This window comes from Mustela putorius, unplaced genomic scaffold (assembly GCF_011764305.1).
Source record: "Mustela putorius furo isolate JIRA1106 unplaced genomic scaffold, ASM1176430v1.1 tig00000577_pilon_pilon_pilon, whole genome shotgun sequence".
NCBI lineage: Eukaryota > Metazoa > Chordata > Mammalia > Carnivora > Mustelidae > Mustela > Mustela putorius.
This window is the reverse complement of record NW_025421421.1, coordinates 7,558,807-7,585,247: the sequence shown is the minus strand read 5'-3', so window position 1 is coordinate 7,585,247 and position 26,441 is coordinate 7,558,807. Positions and strand designations below refer to the sequence as shown.

Sequence of the window (26,441 nt, the reverse complement as noted above, 5' to 3'; positions counted from 1 at the left end):
AAAAGTCAACTATTTTCCTGTATCTGAATAAAGAATTGAATTCCATATTTTCAAATGAAAAAAATACCATTTACAATACACCCCTAGAAAGGGGTACTCAAGTATAAAATCTGACACAATACATCTATACAGGAAGACAAACCTGATGGAAGAAATCAAAGATCTAAATAAATGGAGAGAGAGTTCGTATTCATCGGTAGCAAGAATCAATATGGCAAAAACGTCAATTCTTTCCAACTTAATCTATAAATTCAATGAAATCCAAATAAAACCTCCCAGTTATCTTGCAGATATTGACAAGAAGATTCTGACGTTTACACAGAAACGCAAAAGATCTAGAATAGCCAACACACTGGACACCTGGGTGGCTCAGGTAATTGCGCATTTGCCTTCAGCTCAGGTCACTATCCCAGAGTCCTGGGATGAAATCCCAAGTCAGGCTCCTTGCTCAGAGGGGAGCCTGCTTCTCCCTCTGCTCTCTCTGCCTCTGACATCCCGTTTGTTCTCTCTCTCTGACAAATAAATAACATCTTTAAAAAAAAAGTTTAAAAAAAAACAGAACAGCCCACCCAATGTGGAAGAAAAATGAGAATTCACTTCACCTGGTCTTGAGACTTACTATAAAGCTACTAGTAACCAAGACAGTGTGTTAGTGCTGAGAGAGACACACAGATCAACAGAACAGATTACAAGGACCAGGAATAGATCTACCAAAATAAAGCCAAACATTTTTTGACAAAGGCACAAAGGGAATAAAAGGAGAAAAGACAATCTTTCAACAAATGGTGCTCAAACAACTGAACACTCATGCAAAAGAAATGAAACTAGACACAGACCTTACACAAGTATTAACTAAAAATGAATCAGATCTAAATGTAAAAATGCAAGAATAAAGAATACAGGAGAAAAATCTCTCGGACACTGGATTTGATGATGAGTTTTTAGATACAACAGAAAAAAAGCGTATTCCATGGGGGAAAAACATGCGTTGGATATATTAAAAAGAAAGTCGTCTGCTCTGTGAAAGACATTTTTAAGAAAATGAAAGGATAAGGCCCAGACAGGGAGAAAATATTTGGAACACAGATATCTAATAAAGGCTTTGTGTCCAACATCACAAAACAGCTCTTAAAGCTTCAATAGTAAGAAAACAAATGACCAAATGAAAAATATGCAAAAGATTTGAACAAACACTCCACCAAAGATATAAGGTGATGCTCCACATCACCTCACTGGGGATATGCAGACAACATGACAGTTATTGGAATGGTTACATCAAAAATAATGACAGTACCAATTTCAGGTCCAGAATCAGAACAAGATTCTGATTCATAGTTGGTAGGAACAAAAACTGATACAGCCACTCTGTAAAAATAGTTTGGCAATTTCTTGCAAAGCTAAATATACATACATACATTCATACATAACCAACACAGCAATTTCACACCCTATGTTTTTGAAAACTTATGTTTTAAAACCTACATGTGAATATTTCTAGCACCTTACTTCAAATGGTCCCAAACTGGGAGAATCAAGCATCCATGGGTTAACAACTCTGAAATCACGTATGTAATTCTGAAATCATGTGTGTGTATTCTGGAATTGAACTATCAAATAAATGAAATTCAGATATTAGCTGGATTCTCACTGTTAGTGCAGGAGAATACAGAGAAGCAAGGAGAGAAGGTTAGAATGTTCCATTTGGTAATGATTACAACAGGAGACAACAGTGGGAATACTTAGCTTACTATAGATACAGATGGTTACATACTAAACTATTTATAGACACATGTATATACATGAGAGAGTATATACATATTCCCTTGAGTTAACTGAGAGGGTCTTTGAGCAATGACTTCACAGTCACAACAGGCACACCTAGTCCCCCAATCTTGGTTTCTCATACTATGCCCCAATGAAAAGAACCAGAACTACTGAGGGGGGGGGGGAAGTGGCTAATTCTAGGGCAGGAAAGACAGAAGATGAACCTGGAAAACCTACTGCCACAGAGTAAGGAAGAAATATTCAAACAATAACAGGGTATGTCAATAGACACAGGAACCAACAGAAGGTGCTTTTTAAAAAATTCATTTACTTGTTTTTGAGAAAGTAGGAAAAGGAGAGAAAGCATAAGCAGCAGGGAGAAGCACAGGGAGATAGAGAGAGAGAATTTCTATTTATTTACTTACTTACTCATTTATTTGACAGACAGAGATCACAAGTAGGCAGAAAAAGGCAGGCAGGGGGGGGGGGGGGGAATGGGAAGCAGTTTCCCTTCTGAGCAGAGAGGCCGATGTGGGGCTCAATCCAAGGACCCCGGGATCATGACCTGAGCTGAAGGCAGAGGTTTTAACCCACTGAGCCTCCCAGGCACCCCGAGAGAGAAAATTTCAAGCAGGCCCCACACTCAGCAAAGAGCCCAACGTGGGGCTGGATCCCAGGACCCTGAGATCATAACCTGAGCCGAAATCAAGAGTCGGACACTCAACCAACTCAGCCACCCAGGCGCCCCTAGAAGATGCTTTTACTAACCAACCTGGAACAACTTGAGCAACAAAAGGAACAAGGTATCATTGTACTAGAACCAAAATATAAAATAACTAGCCATGAATTCATGCTGATATAAATGGATTAGTAAATAGGAGAGAACAGAAAAATCTCCTATGCAGAATTCCTGATAATTTATGTGCATAATTATGTAGATACTCCAACAGGAAGGAGGTATAGTGTAAGTGGTATAGTGTAATTGCCCACTTCCTTCCAAGGAGTCCAGTATGAGGACAGAGAAAACAAAGTAATAAGTCATGTCCAGAGCACTAACCCTTGATATGATAAGACCAAATCATATTTTATCTCTGTGGTCTTCCTCCAAGAAACCCCAAACCTCAGTCTAATCATGAAAACAATAGCAGACAATTCCCAATTGAGGAACATTCTACAAAACACCTAACTGTACTCCTCAAAACTGCCCAGGTTATCAAAAACAAGGGAAGTCTGAGAAATTGTCACAGCCAAGGGGAGCCTAAAGAAACGACTAAGTGAAATGTGGCATTCTGAAACAGAATACCTGCATGGGGAGAAAACACCAGGGTCAACTATCAAAAGACAAATCACATCCCATAAAATAAGAGTTTGCAACCCAGAAAATGGGCAAGCACTAATATCCCTAATATATAAAGAGCTAGACACTGAAGAAGAAGAAAAACAAAAAAAGCCACAAACCTAAGAGGAAAATGGGCAAAAGATATGAACAGAGGGTTCACAGAAACGTAAATACCTCTTTCAGATACATGAAAAAATACTTAACCTCACTCATAGTTAAGAAACTTGCAGATATAAACTTCATAAAATACCATGTTTATCTTTCCACTGCCAAAATTCCAGAAGTTGAACCACATGTTTTATGGGAGAAGCTGTGGACAAACAAGCACTCAGGTGGTGTCGATGGGAGTGACACAAAATGATACCATAATCCCGAATGATCGAGTTCTCAATTCTATGCACCCGTTGACCTGGTAGCGCTCTCCTAGGAATTTATCGGATAGAAAAAACCTATATGTACAAGGTCATTCATTAGAACATGGTTTGTAATAGCAAAAGGTTTGAAATAATGCATAACTGACAATAACCAGTCAACGAACTATGGAACGTCCATGCTTGAATTACTATGCAGTTATAACAAAGAAACAATCCATGCTCTGTTTAGATACAGATGTCTGGGACAGGCTTTTAAGAAGTGACAAAAAAGCAAAGGAAGAACAGAAAATCACGTATAGACTCATTACTCAACGTGTGGCTCTCTGAGCAGCAGAGTCAGCTTCACCTGGGAGCTTTTTAGAAATGCAAAACCCAGGGCCCCCACCAGATCCACTAAATGAACATCTGCATTTTAACAGGAATCCAGTGGTGTACAGCTGCATCTAAGTTTGGAAAGCCCTAAAGATGATGGATTCCCTTCTAAATTAAAGTAGGGGGCATACAAGAGTATCTTTTAACTGAAAAAAGCAGCACTGCTAGGACAAACAAGACAGACAGATATCTACAGCAGGAAGACCATAACTCCAGTTTGTCTGGGACTGTCCCAATATAGCCAGATGTCCCATCATAACTTTATGGAACCTCTTTCATTCTCAGTGGAAGTGTCTCAGTTGAGATGAAAAATGTCATCCTTCCTAGAGGGAACATCACTTAACCTTTTAACCGTGTTATTACTAATTCAAAAGTATTTTATTAAAAAAAGAGAGAGAGAGAGAGAGAGACCAGTCAGAAAAAAGAAAAAAAGCACAGACTGAAAAAAATCAGTGAGCCAAGGAACGTTGAGCAACAAACCCAAGGAGAGGCAACGTCTGGGGCTAAAGGGAAAGACAACTTTGTGAGGAACAGTAAGGGGATGTATCAGAGTTAAAAAAGGAAAGCTAGCAGGCAGGTGTCAGAGACAACAGAGACTGAGGGTTATGCTGCAGGATGGTCAAGTAAGACAAAGCCAAAAACTGGATTTGACTACAATTTGGTAGCCTTTTCCAGAGCTGACTCAGGTGAATGTCAAAGAAGCAAGAATGCATTCATGAAGTTGAAATATGAATGAGAAATGCAGAAACCAAAGCCGGAACAGTCGGCTATTCAAGCTAGAGATGTGAACAAGCGGACACAAACCCTTAGGGAGAGTCATCTGGAGGACGCGTGGTCCCTCCGTTCCATCAGATCTTCAAACTCCTATTCCTGGATCAAGCAGGATCATGAGAGAGCTGTCTACTCAGACCTCATAGTTCGGTCCCCTGAAAAGCATCCGAACACTTCTAGCACAATGCTGTGTCTATCAGAAATTATAGGCAATTTCAGTGTTGTTACTAGAAAAATCAAAGGAAGTTTTACAACTTGCACAACTCTGTGAAATTAAGAGTCCTGCTTCTCACTCTACTAACTGTTCTTTGAATTTGCTTAATATTCTTGATATACTTCCCTTCAAGTAATTCTTGCCTATTTCTATCTTTTCGGTTTTATGTTTAAAATTTCATTTATTCATTTGACAGTCAGAGATCACAAGTAGGCAGAGAGGCAGGCACAGAGAGAGAGGGAAGCAGGCTCCCTGCTGAGCAGAGAGCCCGATGTGGAGCTCGATCCCAGGGCCCTGGGATCATGACCTGAGCCAAAGGAAGGGGCTTTAACTCACTGAGCCACCCAGGAGCCCCTCTATTTTTTGGATTTAAAAATATGAATCCTTTCAAATTTTAGAAAACTCATTTTCAAACAAACTGGAAAAAAACAAACAAAAAGCTCACCTGGGATGTGTTCATTTTCTGCTCTTAGTGGAGGAGGGACAGCTGAGGAAGAAGGAAGGAAGAAGGAAGTTAGAAGAGACTTGGCCTGCCTTGCAGTTCTTGGTACCTGCCCACACAGCGCCACATACAAGATACTTACGTCTCCATGTGTGGCTCCGATAGATGTTGAGCTTAGACATGATACTTTTCACTGAGTGAATGTAAACATCTGTTTCTTATTGATTTATTACCAATTTAGGTTCTGTGACAGAGAAAAATTAAAAACACGAGAAGATGAGTTTAACATTTAACAGTAACCTAAAGGAGGAAACACTATGGCTTTTTCAGAACTGATGTGGGAAAAATTAAAAATTAAAAATCTCAAGCCAAACTGTTCATCTGTTTTCCTGTGAACACTATTAATCCCCTGAGGTCAGAAAATCCAAGAAGCCTCTGGAAAAAAGAGATGGGAGTGTTTAAGGCAAGATAAAAAATAAATGTTTAATGTTTGTTTCTTACAACTTTCAAAAGGTCTTTTAATGAGAAACTATCTTTGACGTAATTAACGGTGACAAAATGAGCCCTGGCCTGGGAATTTGCAGACCTGACTTTTAACCATGATTCTGCCACCAACAAACTGCATGATCTTGGTCAGTCACCTTCTCAGGCTCAAGTTTTTTTTTTTTTCTCATTTAAGGCCAAAACAGATAATCTTGTGCCTGCACTACCATCCTGTACGTCTATAAGGCCAGGAGAGCAGGAACCTCTGCATCTTTCTAGATGCCATCAACAATGGCAAATGGGGAATGGAAATTGAGGGGAGGAGCGGGTGTTCAGGGAGGGGTGATGACAGAATTTCCTTCGCTATGGCTGCTGAGCCTTTCATCCCGACCATGCCCTCACAGACTCTCCAAAGAAGTGACATTTCCTGTGTAGCCTGTGTGCCCACCCTCTCAGCTCCAGCTCACCTCGCTCTTCTTAAATTTGTCCCAGACCTTCCACCGACACACAGCCTTCGATGGCTTCAGGATACTGTCATGCTTTTACATAACAAATAACAAATACATAATAAATAATAACTGGGTGCCTGGGGAATGTTAGAGCGGGGAAAGGACCTTAGTGGCTAGCTAGTACAGCCTCTCCCCTCCTCCATTGCACAAATGAGTTAACCTAGCAATGAAAGCCCTAAAGAATTGTCAAAGCTCCAGCCTCACGTTATTACATACACAACAAATACAAGAGCAGCTAACAAAATGTGAGTGCTCAGGGGACGCCTGGGTGGCTCAGTTGGTTAAGCTGCTGCCTTTGGCTCAGGTCATGATCCCAGGGTCCTGGGATCGAGTCCCGCATTGGACTCCTTAGGCAGTATGGACCCTGCTTCTCTCTCTGCCACTGCCTGCCACTCTGCCTGCTTATGTTTTCTCTCTCTCTGACAAATAAATAAATAAAATCTTAAAAAAATAATAATAATGTGAGTGCTCAGAATAATCACGTGGACTATCCTCCAGAGCAACTCATTCACATCAGACACCCTGCCTGGTTCTCCTACAACCGCGCCCTCCTAGGAAGCCAGGTGCACCTAAGATGCGCGCGGGCGCACACACACACACACACAGGTCACAACGCCAAGAGTTCACGCACGTTGCAAAAGCACACTCAACCCTACCCGCAGCCCCACCCCCTCCCCGTGGGTCCGGCGCACACGTCACGCATGCAAACTCCCACCCGCCACCGCAGGATGGCGCAGCCAGCTTAGTGCTGCAGCGGGACACCTGAGGGCCTTGGGAACCAGAGAGCCAACGTTCCCAATCCGGATCCTGGTCCCTCACGTAGAGACGCCCCCGCTTGCTTTCCTTCAACTCTGCAGGCTGATCAGAGGCCAGGGTGCCCGGGGCCTCTGACCCACAATCGGGCACCCCCGCCCCCGCCGGACCTCCGTTCCGCACAGGGCCCCTTAGGCACTCGCCCCCATCCCCCAGGACTCACCCCTAACTCCCTCACTTCGTGAACCCTGAAGCCAGAGAAGGTTTCTCCCGAGGGGCTGGAAGCCTGGGAAGAACAAGCCAGGAGGTGGCGGGGATACACATGCGCAGAGGGAGGGAGCAGGGCGGCGGCGGCGAGGAGCTGGAGGCAAAGCTGAGAGGGAAGGCGTGGACGCAGCTCTGCAGAGGGGGGGGCGAGGAGGCGAGGAGCTGGAGGCCCTGACGAGCGGGGAGGAGGCGAGTTGGGAGGAGAAGGCGGGACGAGGAGCTGGAGGCCAGGAAGGACAGCCTGTGCAGAGGAAGGGAGCGGCGGGTGGCGGGGGAACAGAGGAGCGGGGAAAAGAAGGCTGTACATGCAGCCCAGAACGCACGAGCTGGGAGGAGAAAGAAGGCGGGGACGCACCTGTGCAGACGGAGGGAGCGGCGCGGCGGCGCAGAAGGAGGGAGCGGCGCGGCGGCGGCGAGGAGCTAGAGGCCGGTGAAAGACCAGCCGGGAGGAGGGAGGAAAAGGCGGGGACGCACCTCTGCAGAGGGAGGGAGCGGCGCGGCGCGGGGCGCGAGGAGCTGGAGGCCGGGAACGGACGAGCTTGGAGGAGAAGGCGGGGACGCACATGCGCAGAAGGAGGGAGCGGCGCGGCGGCGGCGGGGAGCTGGAGGCGGGTGAAAGAACAGCCGGGAAGAGAAGGCGGGGACGCACCTCTGCAGAGGGAGGGAGAGCGGCGCTTGGGACGGCGAGGAACGGTGGAGCGGGGGGGAGCTAGAACTCTGCTCCTGGCAGCTAGTGCTAGGATAGTGCGTCTACCCTTAAGAGGGCTATCTCACCCCTCTAAGTCTTAAAAAGTAATTCATCCTACCGAGCTAGCAGGGGTTTAGTGAAGATTAGAGGCGTTTACCATGTATATCTGGTGCATAAATTATTCAGTACCTCTCTCAAGATTCTCTTCCCTGGTGTACCCCTTGCGCTTTTCTTGAGAAACCAGCTGGAGAGTTTCTGCCCAGTCAGCTGAGCTGAGAGACTGCTGTCTGAGGTACTCACTCCTGCTGCCTGGAGCCAGGCTTTTGTCCTTGTCCTTCTACCAAATTTTAAAGGCAAGCCAAGAGAAGGGATGGATGCTGTGTTTGGATTTCATCTCTGTACCGCTATTTGTGACCAGCATGGTTATTCTCGAATGAGAAAAGCAGCAAACTAGCAATTCGGTATTAATACTAAAAAAACCGTTCATGTGTAAAAAAAACTGTCCGTATACCAAACTTGAAGAAAGCACGCTCTCATCTACTGCAACCTCCCATATACACTTCTCGCAACTTCCCCCAATGTTAACATTTTACAGAGCCATGGTACCGTTATCAAAACTGGAAGCAACCCGGCGCAATTGTATTAACGAAATTACAGAGTTTGTTCAGATTCCGTCAGTTTTTCCACGAATGCCCTTTTACTGATCCAGGATTCTGTCCAGATACCACGATACATTTATTTAATCATCATGTCTGCTCCAACCTGTAAGTTTTTTGGTCTTTCCTGGTCTTTCATGGCATTCACATGATTGAAGAATAGTGGTCAGGTATTGTGAAAAGTGCTTCTGAAATTGACGTTTGTCTAATGTTTTCTCCTTATTAGACTGAGGTATATATTTTTAGGAAGAATACCCTTGGAAGGATGTGCCCTACCTGTGTATCAGGTGACACGTGATATCAATGTGATTCGTCATACTAACCTTTAGTACTTGGTTAAGGTGGTATCAGCGGGGTTTCTGCACTATATATTTAGGATTTTTCCATATCCAGTCTACACTTAAGAGTGGATTGGCTAAGTCCAGTGCACACCCAGGGACAGAGGAAATTCGCTTAGCTCCTTTTCGAATTTATGGTCATATTTTAAAACCACCAGGTGTATTAGTAAATTTGAGGAAAAACTCTCTGAGGCTACCCAAGTATCCTGTTTATATTTATAGTTTTGGCCACTAATTTTCACTTTCATTGTTGGGTCTTGCCTGCAACCACTTTTACTGTGGTGTTCTAAAAGGAGATTTTTCTGTTTTACTTATATGTTTATTGGGATTCTTCTGTAAAGGAAAGATTTTCATTTTCCTCATTTATTTCATCATTTGTTTATGTCAGTATGGGCTCATGGATAATCTAATTCATTCCCTGTGGTCATTACTCAACCCCGCCTTTTTCACCCAACCCTTTGATCTGTTTTATGTTTTACAATGTCAACTGCATTTTATAATATGTATCTCCTGAGTTTGGCTTTTTTCACTTAGCAAAATTCATTTAAGACTCATTTGTGTTAAAAAAAAAAAAAAAGATTCATTCATGTTCTTGGTCCTTTTCTCAGATCAGCTCCTTTCTCTCCACTCTTTTCATTTCACCCATGCTATTATTATGTTGCTCAAATTGTCCCAGCTTAGGCATTGAGAGCTATCATAGGTTAGCTTTTAGGTCCTTTTAACAAATCCTTATCATAGTTTCTAAAGGACTTCCTTACTTTTGACACACAAGGTGCTCCAGGCTCCTTGTATTTTCTGTGTCTAAGCCCTGGAATCAGACATTTTTCCAAGGAGCCCTAGTTCCTTCTATTGGAGAAACCAAGATCTGAGCTCTAGGTATGCTGATTGGTAATGGGTGAAACTTTCTAGATGCTGCCTGCCTACATATCTAAGAAATAGATGTATGTGTACCAGTCCATGCTAGTCATCTGCCTCACAGTATCCATATTTCTGTATCGATCTGTATACATATAAATCTGTATACAGATGTGTTACATACACATGACTACATATTTGAAAATGAATGAGCTAACATTGATATCTTTCCCACCCACCCACCCCTTCCTTATTTTTAACTTCATCCATACACTGAAATACCTGGTTATCATTATCTACGACATGTGTATTCTTTTTGACCTTGTGTACATGGAAAGTAGTTTCAGAATTGCTAACCCCTGTGAGAATTTACCAGCCAGAGTGTTTATGTACAGTTCTTTTTGTTTTCAGTCTTAATGTATCCAGTCAAAATGTAGTTTTATGGAATTATTTAGGTCAGCTCCTTTTCCCCCATTTTTAAAATTCAGGCTACGTGATACATACATTTGTAAAAACAGAGTCACTTGTCACAGTCTGCTTTATATCTGTAACCTATTTGATTTTTTTTCTTTATTTAAATTGAGTTACATTCTGTCTTGGTGGTGTACAGCTCTGAGATTCCACAAATGCATCACCCTGTACTGTGCACAACAATCCTATTACTATCAAAATTCGCCTTGGGTGACCTGTTCTTACTCAACCCCTCCTTCCTCCCGTAGCCCCATCCACTAATTTGGTCTCTGTCCTATAATTGAATATTTTCAAGAATGTCAAAATAGATTGGGGCACCTGGGTGGCTCAGTGGTTTAAGCTGCTGCCTTCGGCTCAGGTCATGATCTCAGGGTGCTGGGATCGAGTCCCACATTGGGCTCTCTGCTCAGAGGGGAGCCTGCTTCCCTCTGTCTCTCTGTCTGCCTCTCCATCTACTTGTGATTTCTCTCTGTCAAATAAATAAATAAATAAATAAAATCTTAAAAAAAAAAAAAGAATGTCAAAATAGATTGATGCAAAATGCACTTTTTAGGTTTGGTTTCTTTCACATAAAAGTCACTTGAGATTTTTCGTATGGTAGGGGCGCCTGGGTGGCTCAGTGGTTTAAAGCCTCTGCATTTGGCTTGGTCATGATCCCAGCATCCTGGGATCAAGCCCCATATCCAGCTTTCTGCTTCGCGGGGAGCCTGCTTCCTCCTCTCTCTCTCTCTCTCTCTCTGCCTGCCTCCCTCTCTGCCTACTTGTGATCTCTGTCAAATAAATAAATAAAATCTTTGAAAGTAAATATAAATAAACATTTTTTAAAAAAAGATTTTTCCTATGGTAGTGTGAGACATTAATTCATTCTTTTTTAAAAATTACTGAATAGTGGGGCGCCTGGGTGGCTCAATGTGTTAAGCAGCTGCCTTCAGCTCAGGTCATGATCTCAGGGCCTGGGATCCAGTCCCCTGGTGGGCTTTCTGCTCAGCAGGGGGCCTGCTTCCCTTCCTCTCTCTCTGCCTGCTGTGATCTCTCTGTCAAATAAATAAAATCTTTAAAAATATATAAAAATAAAATAAAATTACTGAATAGTATTCCACTTATAGATGTCCCACAGTTTATTCACCCATTAAAGGATATTTGAGTTTTTACCTGTTCTGGTGATTATTAATAGGTACTAAACGTTTGTGTTGGGCGCCTGGGTGGCTCAGTCAGTTAAGTGTTTACTTTCGCTCAGGTCATGATCCCAGGGTCCTGGAATGGAGTCCTACATGGAGCCTGCTCCTCCCTCTAACTTTGCCCGGACTTCTGTTTGCCCGGAGCCCTGTTTGCTCTCGCTCACTAACTCTCTCTCAAATAAGTAAATAAACCTTTAAAAAAAGAAAAAAAAAACAATTTGTGTTAAGGCTTTTGTGTTGATTTAGTTTTCGATTTACTTAGGTAAATACATAGGAGTAGGATCACTAGGTTGCGTGGTAAGTACATGTTTACATTTATAAGAAATTGTAAAACTGTTTTCCAAAATGTTTGTATTATTTTGCATTCACACCAGTAATGAATAAGAAGGGTTTGTTTGTTTAGATTATTTGAGAGAGAGAGCGTGTACATCAGCCCGAGTAGTGGGGAGGCAGAGGGAGAAGCAGACTCCCTGTTAACAGGGAGCCTGACATGGGGTTCGATCCCAGGACTCTCAGGTGTTTGACCAATTGAGCCACCCAGGTGTCCCGATGAATGAGAGTTCTTGTTTCTCGAATCCACAGTGGTATTTTGTATTTCTAGTATGTAAGCGAGCCTTTCTACCTAGATTTTACATTTTTGCCTCCTTTGGTCGCTTGGCGTTCAGAAAGCAAAGTGTCTGTGAGACTATTTCTTTGAGGCACTGAAAAAAGCCGGTGCTGCATACAGAAGCAACAACCCCCCTGCCACTGTCTCGGAATTGCTGAAGAGAGAACGTTTCCGAAATTCTCCAGTCCCGGGCAAGCACAGTTACGGGAATGAAGTCCGGAAGTTTGTGAGCCCACAGCCCGCGGTTATGGGAGTTAGTAGCCTGCGGCTCTTTCTGCGCATGCACAATACCTCGCAGGTGCTTCCCAATGTTCCGGCTTTCTGTGGGAGACGGTCCGGAACCTCCAGGCTTCTGGCGGTCTGCTTGCCGTTCTCGGAGCTCGTGCAACCGGAGCGGGATGGTGGCGAGGCGAGAATGATGGGGAGACCCAAGGGGGTCTCTGGGTGGCGCCAAGACGCTGTTGTGGGCGACGGTGCCCGGCTGTAGGGAAGAGGCCCGCGGACCCCAGCGGGACCCTTGGCTGTTCTTCCGGAGAGCTGGGTACGAGGAGGCCTCGGTCGGACGGAGGGATCACGAGACGGGAGACTCTTTACTACGGGAAAGGTCGGCTTGGAAGGCAGGGAGGTGGGGATTGGGTGCCCGCGGGAAGTTGCAGACTCTGCGCGGATCTGCCCGCGTGGTCTGTGCGGCAGCGGGGGGCCTGAAGTGGGGTGAGGAGGGAGGCAGGGGGAGGGTGGTGGGGAGTGACCGGTGCACATGCGCGGTGGGTGCGCTCGGTGGTACAGCGGCGGGATGGCTTTGATTCCTGAGGGGCTGAACTATCAAAGTATCATCTGAGAATGGCAAACCTGCGTGAGACTTCACGTCTGTAATACTGAAGATATTAATAACATCTCTGTGGTGGGGTTGTTCAGAGGATTAAATAACATAGCTCAGTGCCTCGCAGTAAATATTAGCTGCTGTTGTTAATACAATTATTCTTATCACTCGTTGCATTATGCTTTCAACCTCTCACTTAGATTGATATAGCTCTCTCTGCCATAACATTATAAAACTGAGGTGGAGAGGAATGTTATATACCCTATGTCACAACACTAGCAGATAAACTAGAAGGCAATTTTACTATTTTATTTTTTAAAGATTTTATTTGAGAGAGGAGGAGAAAGGGGTCATGATCAGGGTGAGGGACAGAGGAAGAAGGAGAATCAGACTCCCTGCGGAGCAGGGACACCCCCGCCCCGCCCCCGCCCGCAACCAGAGGACTCAATCCCAGGACCCCAAGATCATGATCTGAGCTGAAGGCAGTTCTTAGCCGACTGAGCCAGCCATGCGCTCCACTAGAAGACGTTTTTTAAAAAATTCATTCGTGCATTCATTCAAGATTTTATTTGATAGAGTGATACAGCCAGAGAGCACAAGCTGAGGGAGGAGCAGAAGGAGAAGGAGGCTCTCCACCCAGTGGGGAGCCGGATGCAGGGGCTGGATTCCAGGCCTCTGTGATTAGGACTTGAGCAGAACGCAGATGCTTAACCCTCTGAGCCACCCAGCCGCCCCAGAAGACAATTTTAGGTGTTTCTCCAAATGTCATGGTCTTTGCAGCTTCCCTCTTGGTTATAAAAGCCAGCATGTCATCCTGCAGGGCACTTAGCAGAAATAATTAGGCGTGTGAAGAAATGATCTGAACGATTGAATCATATCTGAACGATTGAATCTTAACCGTGTAGTAGCTCTGTGTATGGGATTTCTAGATGTCTTCAAAGCCTCTAATAGAGACGGTATAATTGTATCCAAGTTAGGTTTGTAACAGTTCTCAGCAGCCTTGATTTAAATTTATGGAAGGTCTGACCTGAGAGTCTATGGAATAACAAATACATTGGCACTGTGAGCCTGGGTGACAATTCCAGGTAAAATGAATTTGCCCCTCAGGTGTCTTTCTCATCTACATTAGAAAAGCACATCTTGTGAAGTAAGAAGGAGGAGTCTCTAAGTATATGTTAGTTGGAGAGAACCCTACAACTATTTGACGTTCTTTCTTTTTTCTTTTTCTTTCTCTTTTCTTTTCTTTTTTCTTTTTTTCTTTTTTTAAGTAGGCTCACTGCAGGGCTGAGCTCATGACCCTGAGATCAAGACCTGAGCTGAGATGGAGTCATTTGCTTAACCGACCAAACCACCCAGGCACCTTTGAGTGAGTTTTGAGCAGAGTGTAGTTCCCAGAGAGGAGCAGATACTAGGTTTTCACAGGCGTGTTCAGAACAAGTGAGATTTGAGAATATTACCCTATTCAGAAGCTCCCAGGCTGCCTAATGGAGAGAAGCCTGGACCAGGGCAGCTGGGCTGGAAGGAGTGAAGGATGGTTAGATGACCTGGGAAATAGAACTGCGCTGGAGGCATTTCAGGGATATGCAGGAAAGGGCTTTAAAACTAGATGTGAGTCAGTTTTGTCTCACCAACCCCAGTTCAACCCCTACTCTTTGTTTTGTGCTCCCTCTTCCCAGATTCTGAGCTCTGCTCACACAATGAATCTGGCATTTAAAGATGTGCTGTTGAGTTCTTTACAAGACAGCAGTACAAGGAGAGTTACCTATTTTTCTTCTTGAAGGTTGAGAAGAAATTGGTGCTACCCCAGTCCTGTACTGACCACATCACCACTGGTTTAAAAAAAGATAGCCATTTGAGAAACTGCAATGCTTTAGAAAAACAAAAGGTACACTCACTTGAAAGTGCCTCCATCCTTTTTTTCTTAGCTTTGGTTGCCTTCTCTAACTTGAGTAAACAAGGAAATACAGATGTAACAACTTTTGTTGTACAACCTTTGCTGAAGGTTTCGTGTTCCTTCATTTAGCGTATTATAATTTGCTTAACCAATTTTTCTCATTTTTAAAATTTCTTTGAAACAGAACAGAGGGGTACAGACATTGTTTAAAAATGTCCTAGACAATAGTTCTATTCAAGCTTGAGCTTGAATAGAACTCAAGCTCTTCATAGCCAAATCACAGTCAGACTTGGTTGTGTGGGTGGTTTATCATATGTCCTTTCCTGCCCCTTCTGCGAGGTGAAAAGGATATTCTCCCACAGAGGGGCATTTCACCCAGGTGATGTTTGCAACTTTTTAAGCAGGCCGGTCCGGGAACTGCAAGGCAGTCTGTACCTTTAATGACTTCATTCCTCTTTCTCTATCCCAGCTCTGCCTTCAGAGATTTCTGCATTTTTCCAAGGGAAACCAGCAAAATATGAAGAAGTCCTGTGTGAGTTATTGAAGTCATTTTCTGCTTTGTTTTATAATGTAACTTATGTGGATAATGACTCGTGTTTAAAATAGAAAAGTAGAAATAGATAAAATGAACTGAGGGAACCAGCCTGACACAGTGGTTCTCAGACTTTAGTGTGCATCAGATCAAAACTGGGAAGTGTTTTAAACCATAGAATGGGGCCCGAGAATTTTCGTTTTGAACAAGGTTGCAGGTGATCTTGAGGTCTGTAGACCAGTAGCATCGGATCAGCAGTTCAATAGGGCAAAGTTGGCATGCGCGCACACACACACATCATATAAAGTTAGATAGTTATCAAACTTGCAAATATTTCGGACTTTTAACCATGACTCCCCCCACACTTCCTCCCCACCCCCTACCCCCACCCCCAAAAAGCATGCATAGAGCATCCCTATTCCTTCCGGAGCCTAAAGACTTTCTGGCATCAAGAGCCGAATAAAAAACTTCTGTTTCTCTTTATATAAATGATGAACAACCTTCATGTGTCAAACCATAAACTAAATGCCTATAATTATTCTTCAGTGGGAGCAAAAGACAGATTACCAAGCAGAACCCAGTTAATGAGGTTTTTTAGGAGAAGGTATTACTAAAGCCCATGTAGAGAGCTTTCCCCTGGTCTTGGTTTGTTTTTGTTATCCCTTTACAAAACCTCGAATTTTTATAGAATAAATTGACCGCACGTCCTTAAAATAACTCCAAAATTGTCAGACCCTGGCAACCACTAATCTACATTCTGTCAGTATGGACTTGGATCTTCTGGATCTTTTGTAGGAGTATAGTCATACAAAATGTATATTTTATTTGTGTGTTTCCTTCACCTAGTGTAATGTTTTTAAACTTCATCATATTGGAGCATGTTACAGACTTCATTGTTTTTCTTTTCTGGCTTTATTAAGGTATATTTGACAAAACTATAAGGTATGTAGTGAACATTGTGATGATTTTGATATTCATATACATTGTGAGAGGATTCCTCTCATCTAATCTAACACATCCATCACCTCACATATTTCTTTCTTTCTTTGTTTTTGGGTTTGGTTTTCTTTTTTTTGGTGAGAGTATTTAAGCTCTGCAGTCAACAGATTTTAATTGTGATATCAGCTGTAGTCACCGTGTTATACATGAGATTCTCAGACCTTCGTTTTATAGCTAAGTGTACCTTTTTACCAAGCCTTCATTTCTTTTTATCATTGAAGAATATTCCACTGTGTAGATGGACCAGAGTTCTGTTCATCCACTTACTGGTTAAGGTACATCTGGCTTGTTTCTGCTTTACCGCTGTTGTGAATAATGAGCTCTGAACATTCATCTGCAAATTTTGGTAGAATACATGTCTTTGGTTCTTCTGGGTATTTACTGAGAAGTGAAAATGCTGGATCATGCATTAGTTGTAGTTTTAAATTACCGCAGGACCGCCTGTTTTTCACCATGTGCACAATTTTATATTTCCACCAGCAATGCATGAGAGTTCGTTTCCTCTCTTTATTGACAGCACTTGTCTTATTATAGCCATCATAGTGGATATGAAGTAGCATGTCATTGTTGTTTTGATTTGCTTTTCCTTAATGTCTAATGAGTACCTTTTCATGTGCTTGTTGGATATTTGTATATCTGCTTCGCAGGCATGTCCATTCAAATCCTTGGCCTGTTTTTTAATTGGATTTATTGAAGAGTATTTTGGGGAATAGATTTTTATCACATATGTGATTTTCAAATATTTTTTCCTGTTCTGTGAGTTGTCTCTTCATTCTCTTGAAAGTATATCCTTTGATTCACAAAAGGTTTTAATTTGGTAAAGTCTTTTTTATCTCTTTTCCTTTGTTGTGTTTGCCTTTGAGGTCCTATCTAAGAATCTGTTGTCATTCTAAGATCATGAAGATTCACTCCTGTATTTTTCCTAAGAGTGTTATTGTTTCTAGCTCTCACATTTAGGTCTTTGATCTATTTTGAGTTAATTTTTGTATATGATATGAGGAAGGGGTCCATTTTCATTCATTTGCATGTGGATATTCAGTTCCAATACCATTTGTTGAAGAGACTCATTTTTTCTCCCATTGAATGATCTCAGCACTCTTGTTGAGCATCAGTTGACCATAGGTGTATGGGTTTGTTTCTGGACTCCCACTTCTGTTCATTTGTGGATATGATAATATCCTTATGTGGATATTATCATGCTTTTCCTTGTGTTTGATACTGTAGCTTTATAGCAAGTTTGAAGTCAGGAATGTAAGTTCTCCAGTTTGTGCTACTGAACAAATTTTCTTGACAAACTTGTCAGGATTGTTTTGGCTGCCTTTTTTTTTTTAAGATTTATTTATTTATTTGAGAAAGAGCAAGAGCGAGAGAGAGCACACACAAGCAGGAGGGGCAGGGAAAAGAAGAATTTCTAGCAGATCTCTTGCTGACCCCGACATGGGGCTTGATCTGACGACCCCGAAATTGCAACCTGAGCTGAAATCGAGTGCTGGATGCTTAACCAACTGAGCCACGCAGGTGGCCCTGTGTTTAGAATTTAATATTGTGTTTAAGATCTATCCAAATTGGTTACTTCATTCCTTTTAATATTCTGTTATGACAACATACATTTTATTTGTCTGTTTCTTATGTCATTTCTGTTTATCATTATTATTAATTATTGTGCAGTGACCATCTTTTACTTTTTCTCTCCCTGTAGAAGCGCAAGCATTTCAAGTATTCTGTAGTGTACACACATGATACATATTGTTGGGTCAGAGAGACTAAGCATTTCCAGTGTCACTTTATGCTGCCAAATTGGTCTAAGTGACCATACGACTCCCACCAGCTGTTAAGTGACAGGACAGCTTTCTTTGTTTCCTTGTTCACAGTTGATACCGTTATTTCAAAATTATGGCCAGTCTGGTGAAAGATGAAAACCTTATTGTTTTGATTTGTATTTCTCTGATTTTGGATAGGATTGGGCCTTTCACTTTTCTTCTGTGAAATGTTGATTTACATGTTTTGTATAGTTTTACATACTTTTCCATTAATTTTGCTCTGTATTTCTTACTGATTGATAAATATCCTTTATGAGTGTTGTATAGTAATCTTTGTTCTATTCATTATAAATATGTTCTCCAGAGTTTGTCTTATTTTTTCACTTTGTGGTATTATTGGTAATATGAAAGTTTTACATGTTGATGTGGTCAGATTTGTGAATCTTTTTTCCACAGTTTTGTTTTGTTTTTTTTGGTGGTTTTTTGTTTCATTTTGTTTTGTTTGTTTCAGTTCTCTTATCCTTCAGTGTATTCCCATTGTGGCACATAGTCACATTCCTGTGTCTTAAGCTTAGCAGGTATTTCCTCTCTGAGGTATACCATTAAATTGAGACACAATTTGATTGATTTATTTCATTTGCTCTTTGTTTTTAGGGTTTTGTTTTCATTTTGATTATTGTTTTTGTATAAGCATTAAAAATATTTAAATTTTTCTAAAGATGGATTGTGAATATAAATTTAGCAAAGCATATTCAGAGATCAGTCTGGCTTCTCTCTGTCCCCTTATGCTACTCCTGCCCTTACCCAATGTGGGTAGCCATTTTTTTAAGTTTTTTTTATTTTACTCATTTATTCTTTTTAAATATTTTTATTTATTTATTTGACAGACAGAGATCAAAAGTAGGCAGAGAGGCAGACAGAGGGGGATGGGGGATGCAGGCCCCCTGCTGAGTAGAGAGCCTGATGTGGGGCTCCATCTCCTGACCCCGAGATCATGACCTGAGCTGAAGGCCCAGGCTCAACCCACTGAACCACCAGGCGCCCCCAAGTTTTAATTTTAATTCCAGTGAAATCAACATACAACTTCATATTAATTTTAGATATGCAATATAGTGATTCTCATTTTGTTATTTTCAATATAAGAAGGCCCATATGTAGATCTTTGTCATATTGTACTTGATTTTCACTTAAACTTTGTAGGTTTTCTTTTTTTAAAGAGTCTATTTATTTGACAGACAGTGAGAGAGGGAACACAAGTAGGGAGAGTGCAGGAGGGAGAAGCAGGTTTCCTGCAGAGCAGGGAGGGATGCTGGTATGATCCAGGACCACCAACCCAAGCTGAAGGCAGACACTTAATGACTGAGCCATCTAGGCACCCAGATCTTTTTGTTGTTGTTTTTGTGGGTTTTTTTTTCTGTTTTTGTTTTTTAAGATTTTATTTATTCATTTGAGACAGAGAATACAGAGAGAGAGAGCCTGAGCTGTTGGGGAGTCACAGGGATAGGAAGAAGCAGGTGTGCTGGCAGCCAGATGCTGACTCTGGCTGGATCCCAAGACCTGAAGGCAGACGCTTAAGCATTTGAGGCACTAAGAGGTGCCCCTAACTTAAACTTTGCTTTGTCACTTAATAATGTACTATGGAATTCACTCCGTAGTGCCACAAAGAGATATTCCTCAGTTCCTTTTCCAGTTGCTTAGCACTTCATGGTGTGAGTTTAACATAACATATTCCACGAGTTCATTAGTAATCAATATCGGGGGTGTTTTTAGTCTTTTGCAAATATAAATAGTGATATAACCTCTTCTTTGATCAGTGTGCCCTTGTGGTTGGTCCCCAGAAGTGGGATTTCTGGGTTAAATGGTAAATTCATGTATAATTTAGCTAACTATTGCCTTATTTCACTTAATGGTCGTTAATCTTTTTTGTATTTTGAACAGGATATGAGGATGCTTTTATGCATATAACAAATTAAGTATGTGTGGTTATTCTTTTGGATTTCTGCCAGTCCGATAGGAGGGAAATAGTTCAGTATACTTTTTTTATATTTTTCTTTTTAAAGGGTAAGCTTGATCTTCTAAGTTTAGTACCATTTGCATTTCTCTTCCTGTGAGTTTTCTCTTCACAGTTCTTGCCCATATTTAGAGGGTTATTGTTTTTTTCCTTTTTAGAAATTCTTTATATAGGAACCCTAACCCTTTCTTTGTCATGTAAGTTGCAGACACTTAATTCTGGGTTGTCGTTTTTCTTTTGATTTTGGTTTTTCTTTTATTTTGTAGAGGACTCTATTGGTTGGTTGTTTATAATTTTATGTGGTCAGGTCTGTCAGTATTTTATTTTATTGCATCTGGATTTTTACAAGTCTGATGCTCTAGTGACTGAACTATGTGAGCTCTGCATCTGAATTTTTAGTCATAGTTAGGGAAGTTTTATTCTTTCTTAAGTTATGGGGGAACTCACCCATGTTTTCTTCTAGTACTTACATAGCTCTTACTTTTTATTATTATTATTATTTTACATTTAAGCTTGACCAGTCCATTTGCAGGACATGGAAAAAGGAGTAACCCAAAAAGACCAGGAAGAAAAACTTCCCATCACATACTAATTATTCTTGAAGGCATACCTTGATATTTTGATAGGAGGGTAGAAATTCAGGGAATGGCAACACTTTCTTGAATTTTACCTATCATAATGAAAAAGACCTTTTCAAAAGAAATTCAGAACTAAACCTGATTCTGATTTAGGAAGTAAGCCCTCTGTTGGGTTAAGTCAACTGCTAGAAGGTGTGAGTGGCTCCTTGTGCAGCATCTGGTCAGGAGAGATGGGGATCACAAAAAAGGAGCCTTAGGTATTCCAGCCCAGGTGTGAGGTTGAGGATGGGAGCTTTGTGGTGTGGATGTGGTGTGGGAGGAGATGATTGCTGGGAGGGACTGAGGGGTGGAACTGGATTAGGGGTATAGTGCTTGGATAGACTGAGTTTAACATGGCCATTTGGGGAAAGAAGATAATCATTGAAAGGTAAAATGGGAATACAAATTGGATATACTCACTGTCTTAGAGGAAACAGATTGCACTCTACAGAAAAGGAATCAATAGAGAGTATTCTCAAGGATAAATTACATTATTGGGATTGGGGGATGCCATCAGTAAACATACAGGCATAAAGAAATAAGAAAACAGGAAGGAAGCTGGTGTAGATAGAGTCTTTTTGTTTGTTTGTTTTTAAAGTAATGTCTACACCCAGCATGGGACTCAAACACATGACCTTGAGATCAGCAATCCCATGCTATACCAAGTGATCCACCCAGGTGTCCCACGTGGAGTCTTAAGATGCCTATAAAACAAATGCAGTATATGGAAATGTTTATTCTGATTTGGACAAACTATAAAAAATACATTTATGAGACAATCACAGAAGTGTGAACATTGCATGGATATTTGATATTATTAAGGAATTCATTATTTGCTTGGTTTTTAGAGGTGTTACTGACATTGGGGTTATGTTCTAAAAAAATTCTTTATGCTTTAGATCTACATCATAAAACATTTCCAGATGAAATGATATGATGTCTGGAAGTTTGCTTTAAAACAATCTGTTGCTCATTATGTTGGGAGTAGAGATGAAATAAAATTGGCCATGGGATTTAAGATGAAATATGGATAGGTTGGCTGAGAGATCTTTGGGGGCTCCACTACTTTCTCAGTTTGGGGGCTTGAAAACTTTTTAAAAAGTCATTTTTAAAAATCTTTCATTCATTTATTTAAGGGAGTTTGAGAGAGAGCATGAGCCTGGGGGAGGGGCAGAGGGAGAAGCTGTGATAAAAACTGTTACACATCCCTGAGGTCCAACACAAAGAGGGAAGCATGGTAACAAAGGCAAAAATGTACTTTGTAGCAGAGCATCATGAGAAGGATTTATGTGTATTAGGACTTGGTGTTTGGTATGAGATACTGACAAACTAGGGTCAAGCCTACCTGAGTTCAAATCCCGCTTCCACTGTTTGCAGGGAGAGGGAGAATATGCACACACAATTTATTCTCTGCATCCTTGATATATTGTCGATTTTGTAGTATTTTTGCGGGAATTGTGATGTCATATATAAAGTGAGAGTTTGCCCTACTTTTTGTTTGTGAACTGCTCTAATACTTATTGCCAACTTTTTTTTTTAAGAGAAAACTTTTTCACAATTTTTACTACAATGCTAAGTAATATGGGCACAAGCGCCATCTATAGGTGAAATAATGTCAATCCTTGGGTTAAGAGGAACTGAAAGCAAATCTTCAAATCTACATTCTAGTGTTAAATTTGGGTAATGCGATAATTCCTACAAAATTTCTTTGTTAAAATAGATGGTGAATGTGAACATATTTTAAATAGGAGTGAGTGATTTTCTCATAAGAATAAACTGCATGTCTGTGCGCTTTATGGAATTAATTTCATACAACGGTTAGATTTTCGAGCTATAACAACAAAACACTGCAGTGGTTGAGACCATTTTGACATAGCCGTAAGGCATATTTATGTGTTAATGGTATAGCTTTATGGACATGTTCGTAATCTCAAATATCTAATATTATTAGGTCATTTAAATATCAATTTTGACCTAAAAGAATTTTTAGAGCTGCAGTAACCAAGTGTAGGTGCAGATCAGTGCTCTTTAGACAATGCAGACATCTGCGTTTCCATCAAGGCATCTTGTAGCTAAAAACTGGAATGTCCTTAATATCAACTCTAGGCACAAGGTTACTATTCAGATTATAAGAGTACTGAGGTAATTTTGTAAACAGAGGATTCTTTTTTTCTCTATTATTGCAACTGTCTCCTTTGTTTCATGTCTGGAATAGAGTATAAAAGTCAGTGAGCTGAGCCACATTATAAGATATGAGAATGGTTTCTAATAAGCAAAACTACTTACCAGATTTAATGGAATGAAAGATCCCAAGATGCAGATGCAATTTAGAATCGTGATTTTCTGATTATAAAGCAGAGCGAAATGGAAGCGAATCAGGGACAACACAACAAAACACGGTCCGTTTAACAGACTTAAAGCAGTGATTTTCAAAGTGTGGATTCCTGATCAGCAATATCACTATCTCCCGGGAACTTTAGGGAATGCAAGCACTGAGACTTGCCTCAGACAGACTGAATCAGGAGCGCTGGGGGTCAATCCTAGCAATATGTGTTGGAACAAGCTTCCCGGTGATTCTGGTGTTTGTTGAAAGCTGACATGAGGAGACTATTCTCCCGGACATGTCTGCACATCTCAGATCAGTTTTTGTTTCGGATTCTTTTCAAGGATGCTTGCATAGCCTTAGAAAACAGAGGTAGTAAAAAAAAAAAAAAAAGAAAAAAAGAAAAGAAAACAGAGGTAGTATCTCTGGTAGGATATGGGGCAGGTTTGTTGCGGACCAGTAAAATAAAGACAGGGTCCCTCTCTGGAGCAGGGACTGGATAGGTTGTCTAGCAGCCCCCTTCATAAGATTGGGAGTTCCCTATGCTTGGGGTTCCTCTTTATGTCATAGACCCATTCAATGGCAATGGGCAACATTGACCTGGGTCAGCTTTCACATCTTCCCAGGGCTGGAGACCAAGGGCAAGGTGGAGGTCGTGAGGTCTGCTGTGCTATGAGTAACACAGTCCTTTGTCTCTGACTTGGGAATTTCTTATCTTTTCCCAGCATTGATGACCTTGTGGCAGGCTAACTTGCTACCTTTAAGACCCTCTCCATCCTTGATGGTGTAGAGCTTGTGAACCAGATGCTCAAATAAATGGCATCTCTCTCATTTTGGTCCATTCTCTGCTCTGGTGTCACTTCCCACAGGGGACTCTCTTGGTTGCTCTGTTTAACATAGTACCTTGTGTCCTTCCTACTCCCACACCTGCTATATCTTTATTATCAGTGATTACTATGACCTGATACCATAATATACATCTGTTTATAATTCATTACCAAGTTTTACCATGAAAATGTAAGTTTTATTGTTCCTTATTTTTTGTTCCTTCCCCTAGAACAGTGTTGAGCTCTGTAATTTTTTATTGAACATAAATATTTGTTAAGTGAATACGAATATTACATATTGTATGTAACTTAGGCTTATTGAATGAATATAAATATTTTTCACAAGCAGTACAGGTTTCATAGACCAAGAAGCTTTTAAAAAAATTAACCTAATAGATCCATTTTGGCCTGTTTGATAAATTCAGCCACATTTTGTGATGAGATGCTTCAAAATGAACGTTTGAAACACGGAATCTTAAGGTCACTAGAAAGGGTATATTAATGCTTAGATAATTAAAATTGTTTGGCAGAATATTTATTCAAGGGAAAGTAATTATTTCTGACTGTGTGCCTGTGTCTTTGTGCACATATTCTAAGGAGTATAGGTGTGTATAAATATATGCATTATAAGTACATGTATATTATACAACGTTTATTATGTAAAAACAGATATACACATATACAATATATAACATGCATTTGTAAATATACTCATATATATTTTTAGACATACATAGAATGTGCATATATTCTTCCGTGTTCCATAAGCTGATCTAATGTGAAGGTAAGGAGATAAGGATTCACAAACAGAGCCACTCAGTTCTCTGTACTTAGTGGGGACTGACCTCGCTACAGTGACACAAATCGCACAACACAGTGATGGTAAGCGAGGTGGTCTGGTGCTCTTGAATCTACTGGAATCCACAAATTGTATTCACTTCGATAAAAAGTAGTGGATTGCTGGGGAGACCTTAAATTGAGGAACTTCAAAAAAGTGTTAATGCTTCTCTTAAAAGCTGAGCTCACAGATATGGCAAGATAAGGAGCCTTGGTTTGGAGAGCCAACTGGGTGATATGATAGAGGAGAAGCTGGGAAGAATGAGCAGGCAAACCAAATGAAAGCAGGAAAAAGAAAGAAGTTTCCAAATGTTTTTCAGTCTTGGAAATACACCTTGAAATAATTACATAAGAATGTCTGAATTCAGAGAGAGATAATTCATTAAGAAATGTAAAATGTGAGTAACTATTAAAACAAAATAATCAGATGGAGGCCAGCTGGTTCCTAAGACTGAGTCTAACTTGGCTCCATAATTGTGCAGAAACTTCAGTTTTCTGTTTGTTTATATATTTTTTTAATATTTTATTTATTTGACAGACAGAGATCACAAGTAGGCAGAGAGGCAGGCAGAGAGAGAGGAGGAAGCAGGTTCCCTGTGGAGAAGACAGCCTGATGGGGGGCTGGGTCTCAGGACTCTGGGATCATGACCTGAGCCAAAGGTAGAGGCTTTAACCCACTGAGCCACCCAGGCGCCCCGAGTTTTCTGTTTTTATTATTATGACTTCATCAGTTTACTTAAAGATTATCAGGTTTTGAAGAAAGGATTTATGCTAACCAAAATCACAGAAAAGACCCGATATGCCAGAATATCAATGCTTTATGTGTACAGAGAACTTACCTGTTATGTAATAGATCCAGCACTTACCGTGGCTGCTCTATGGGCTTCTCACTTAGTAGTGAGTCTGTCTTGCAGGAGCTTTTTTTGTTGCTGTTGTTGTTTGTTTTTTTCAAATTAACATATACTATAATATTTGTTTCAGGGATACAGGTCTGTGAATCATCAGTCTTACACAGTTAACAGCACTCACCATAGCATATGCCCTCCCCAGTGTCTGCCCCCAGCCACCCCATCCCTCCCACCCACCTCCATTCCAGCAACCCTCAGTTTGTTTCCTGAGATTAAGAGTCTCTTATGGATTGTCTCCCTCTCTGGTTTCATCTTGTTTCATTTTTCCCTCCCTTCCCCTATAATCCTCTGTCTTGTTTCTCAAATTCCTCTTATCAGTGAAATCATGTGATAATTGTCTTTCTCTGATTGACCAGTTTCGCTTAGCATAACACCCTCTAGTTCCATCCACATCTTTGTAAATGGCAAGATTTTGGGGTTTTGATGGCTGCACGGTATTCCATTGTATATATATATACACCGTGTCTTCTTTATCCATTCATCTGTTTATGGACATCTGGGCTCTTTCCATAGTTTGGCTATTGTGGACTTTGCTGCTATAAACGTTCAGGTGCCTGTGCCCCTTTGGATCACTACATTTGTGTCTTTAGGGTAAATATCCAGTAGTGCATTTGCTGAGTCATAGGGTAGCTCTATTTTTAACTTTTTGAGGAGACTCCGTATCATTTTCCAGAGTGGCTGTACCAGCTTGCACCGACAGTGTAGGAGGGTTCCCCTTTCTCTGCTTCCTCATCAACATCTCTCGTTTCCTCACTTGTTAATTCTACCCATTCCAACTGGTGCAAGATGGTATCTCACTGTGATTTTGATTTGCATTTCCCTTTCAGGAGCT

General features: G+C 41.2%; 1 protein-coding gene and 1 long non-coding RNA gene across 2 annotated transcripts in view; one reads left to right on the top strand and one right to left on the bottom strand.

Moving 5' to 3' along the window:
• Nucleotides 1-5,520, bottom strand: part of LOC123392442 (phosphatidylinositol 3,4,5-trisphosphate 3-phosphatase and dual-specificity protein phosphatase PTEN-like) — a 103,947-nt gene extending 98,427 nt beyond the window's left edge. The window contains exons 1-2 of the mRNA XM_045081462.1: nt 5,419-5,520; nt 5,280-5,321 (exon numbers count right to left, since the gene is read on the bottom strand). Coding sequence (XP_044937397.1) covers nt 5,280-5,294 — 15 coding nt within the window. The 5' untranslated portion in view covers nt 5,295-5,321; nt 5,419-5,520. The remainder of the gene's footprint in view (nt 1-5,279; nt 5,322-5,418) is intronic.
• An 8,690-nt stretch (nt 5,521-14,210) lies between these two features.
• LOC123392441 overlaps nt 14,211-26,441 on the top strand; it is a 31,637-nt gene continuing 19,406 nt past the window's right edge. Inside the window, exons 1-2 of the long non-coding RNA XR_006607160.1 lie at nt 14,211-14,267; nt 15,265-15,327. This is a non-coding gene — a long non-coding RNA (uncharacterized LOC123392441). The remainder of the gene's footprint in view (nt 14,268-15,264; nt 15,328-26,441) is intronic.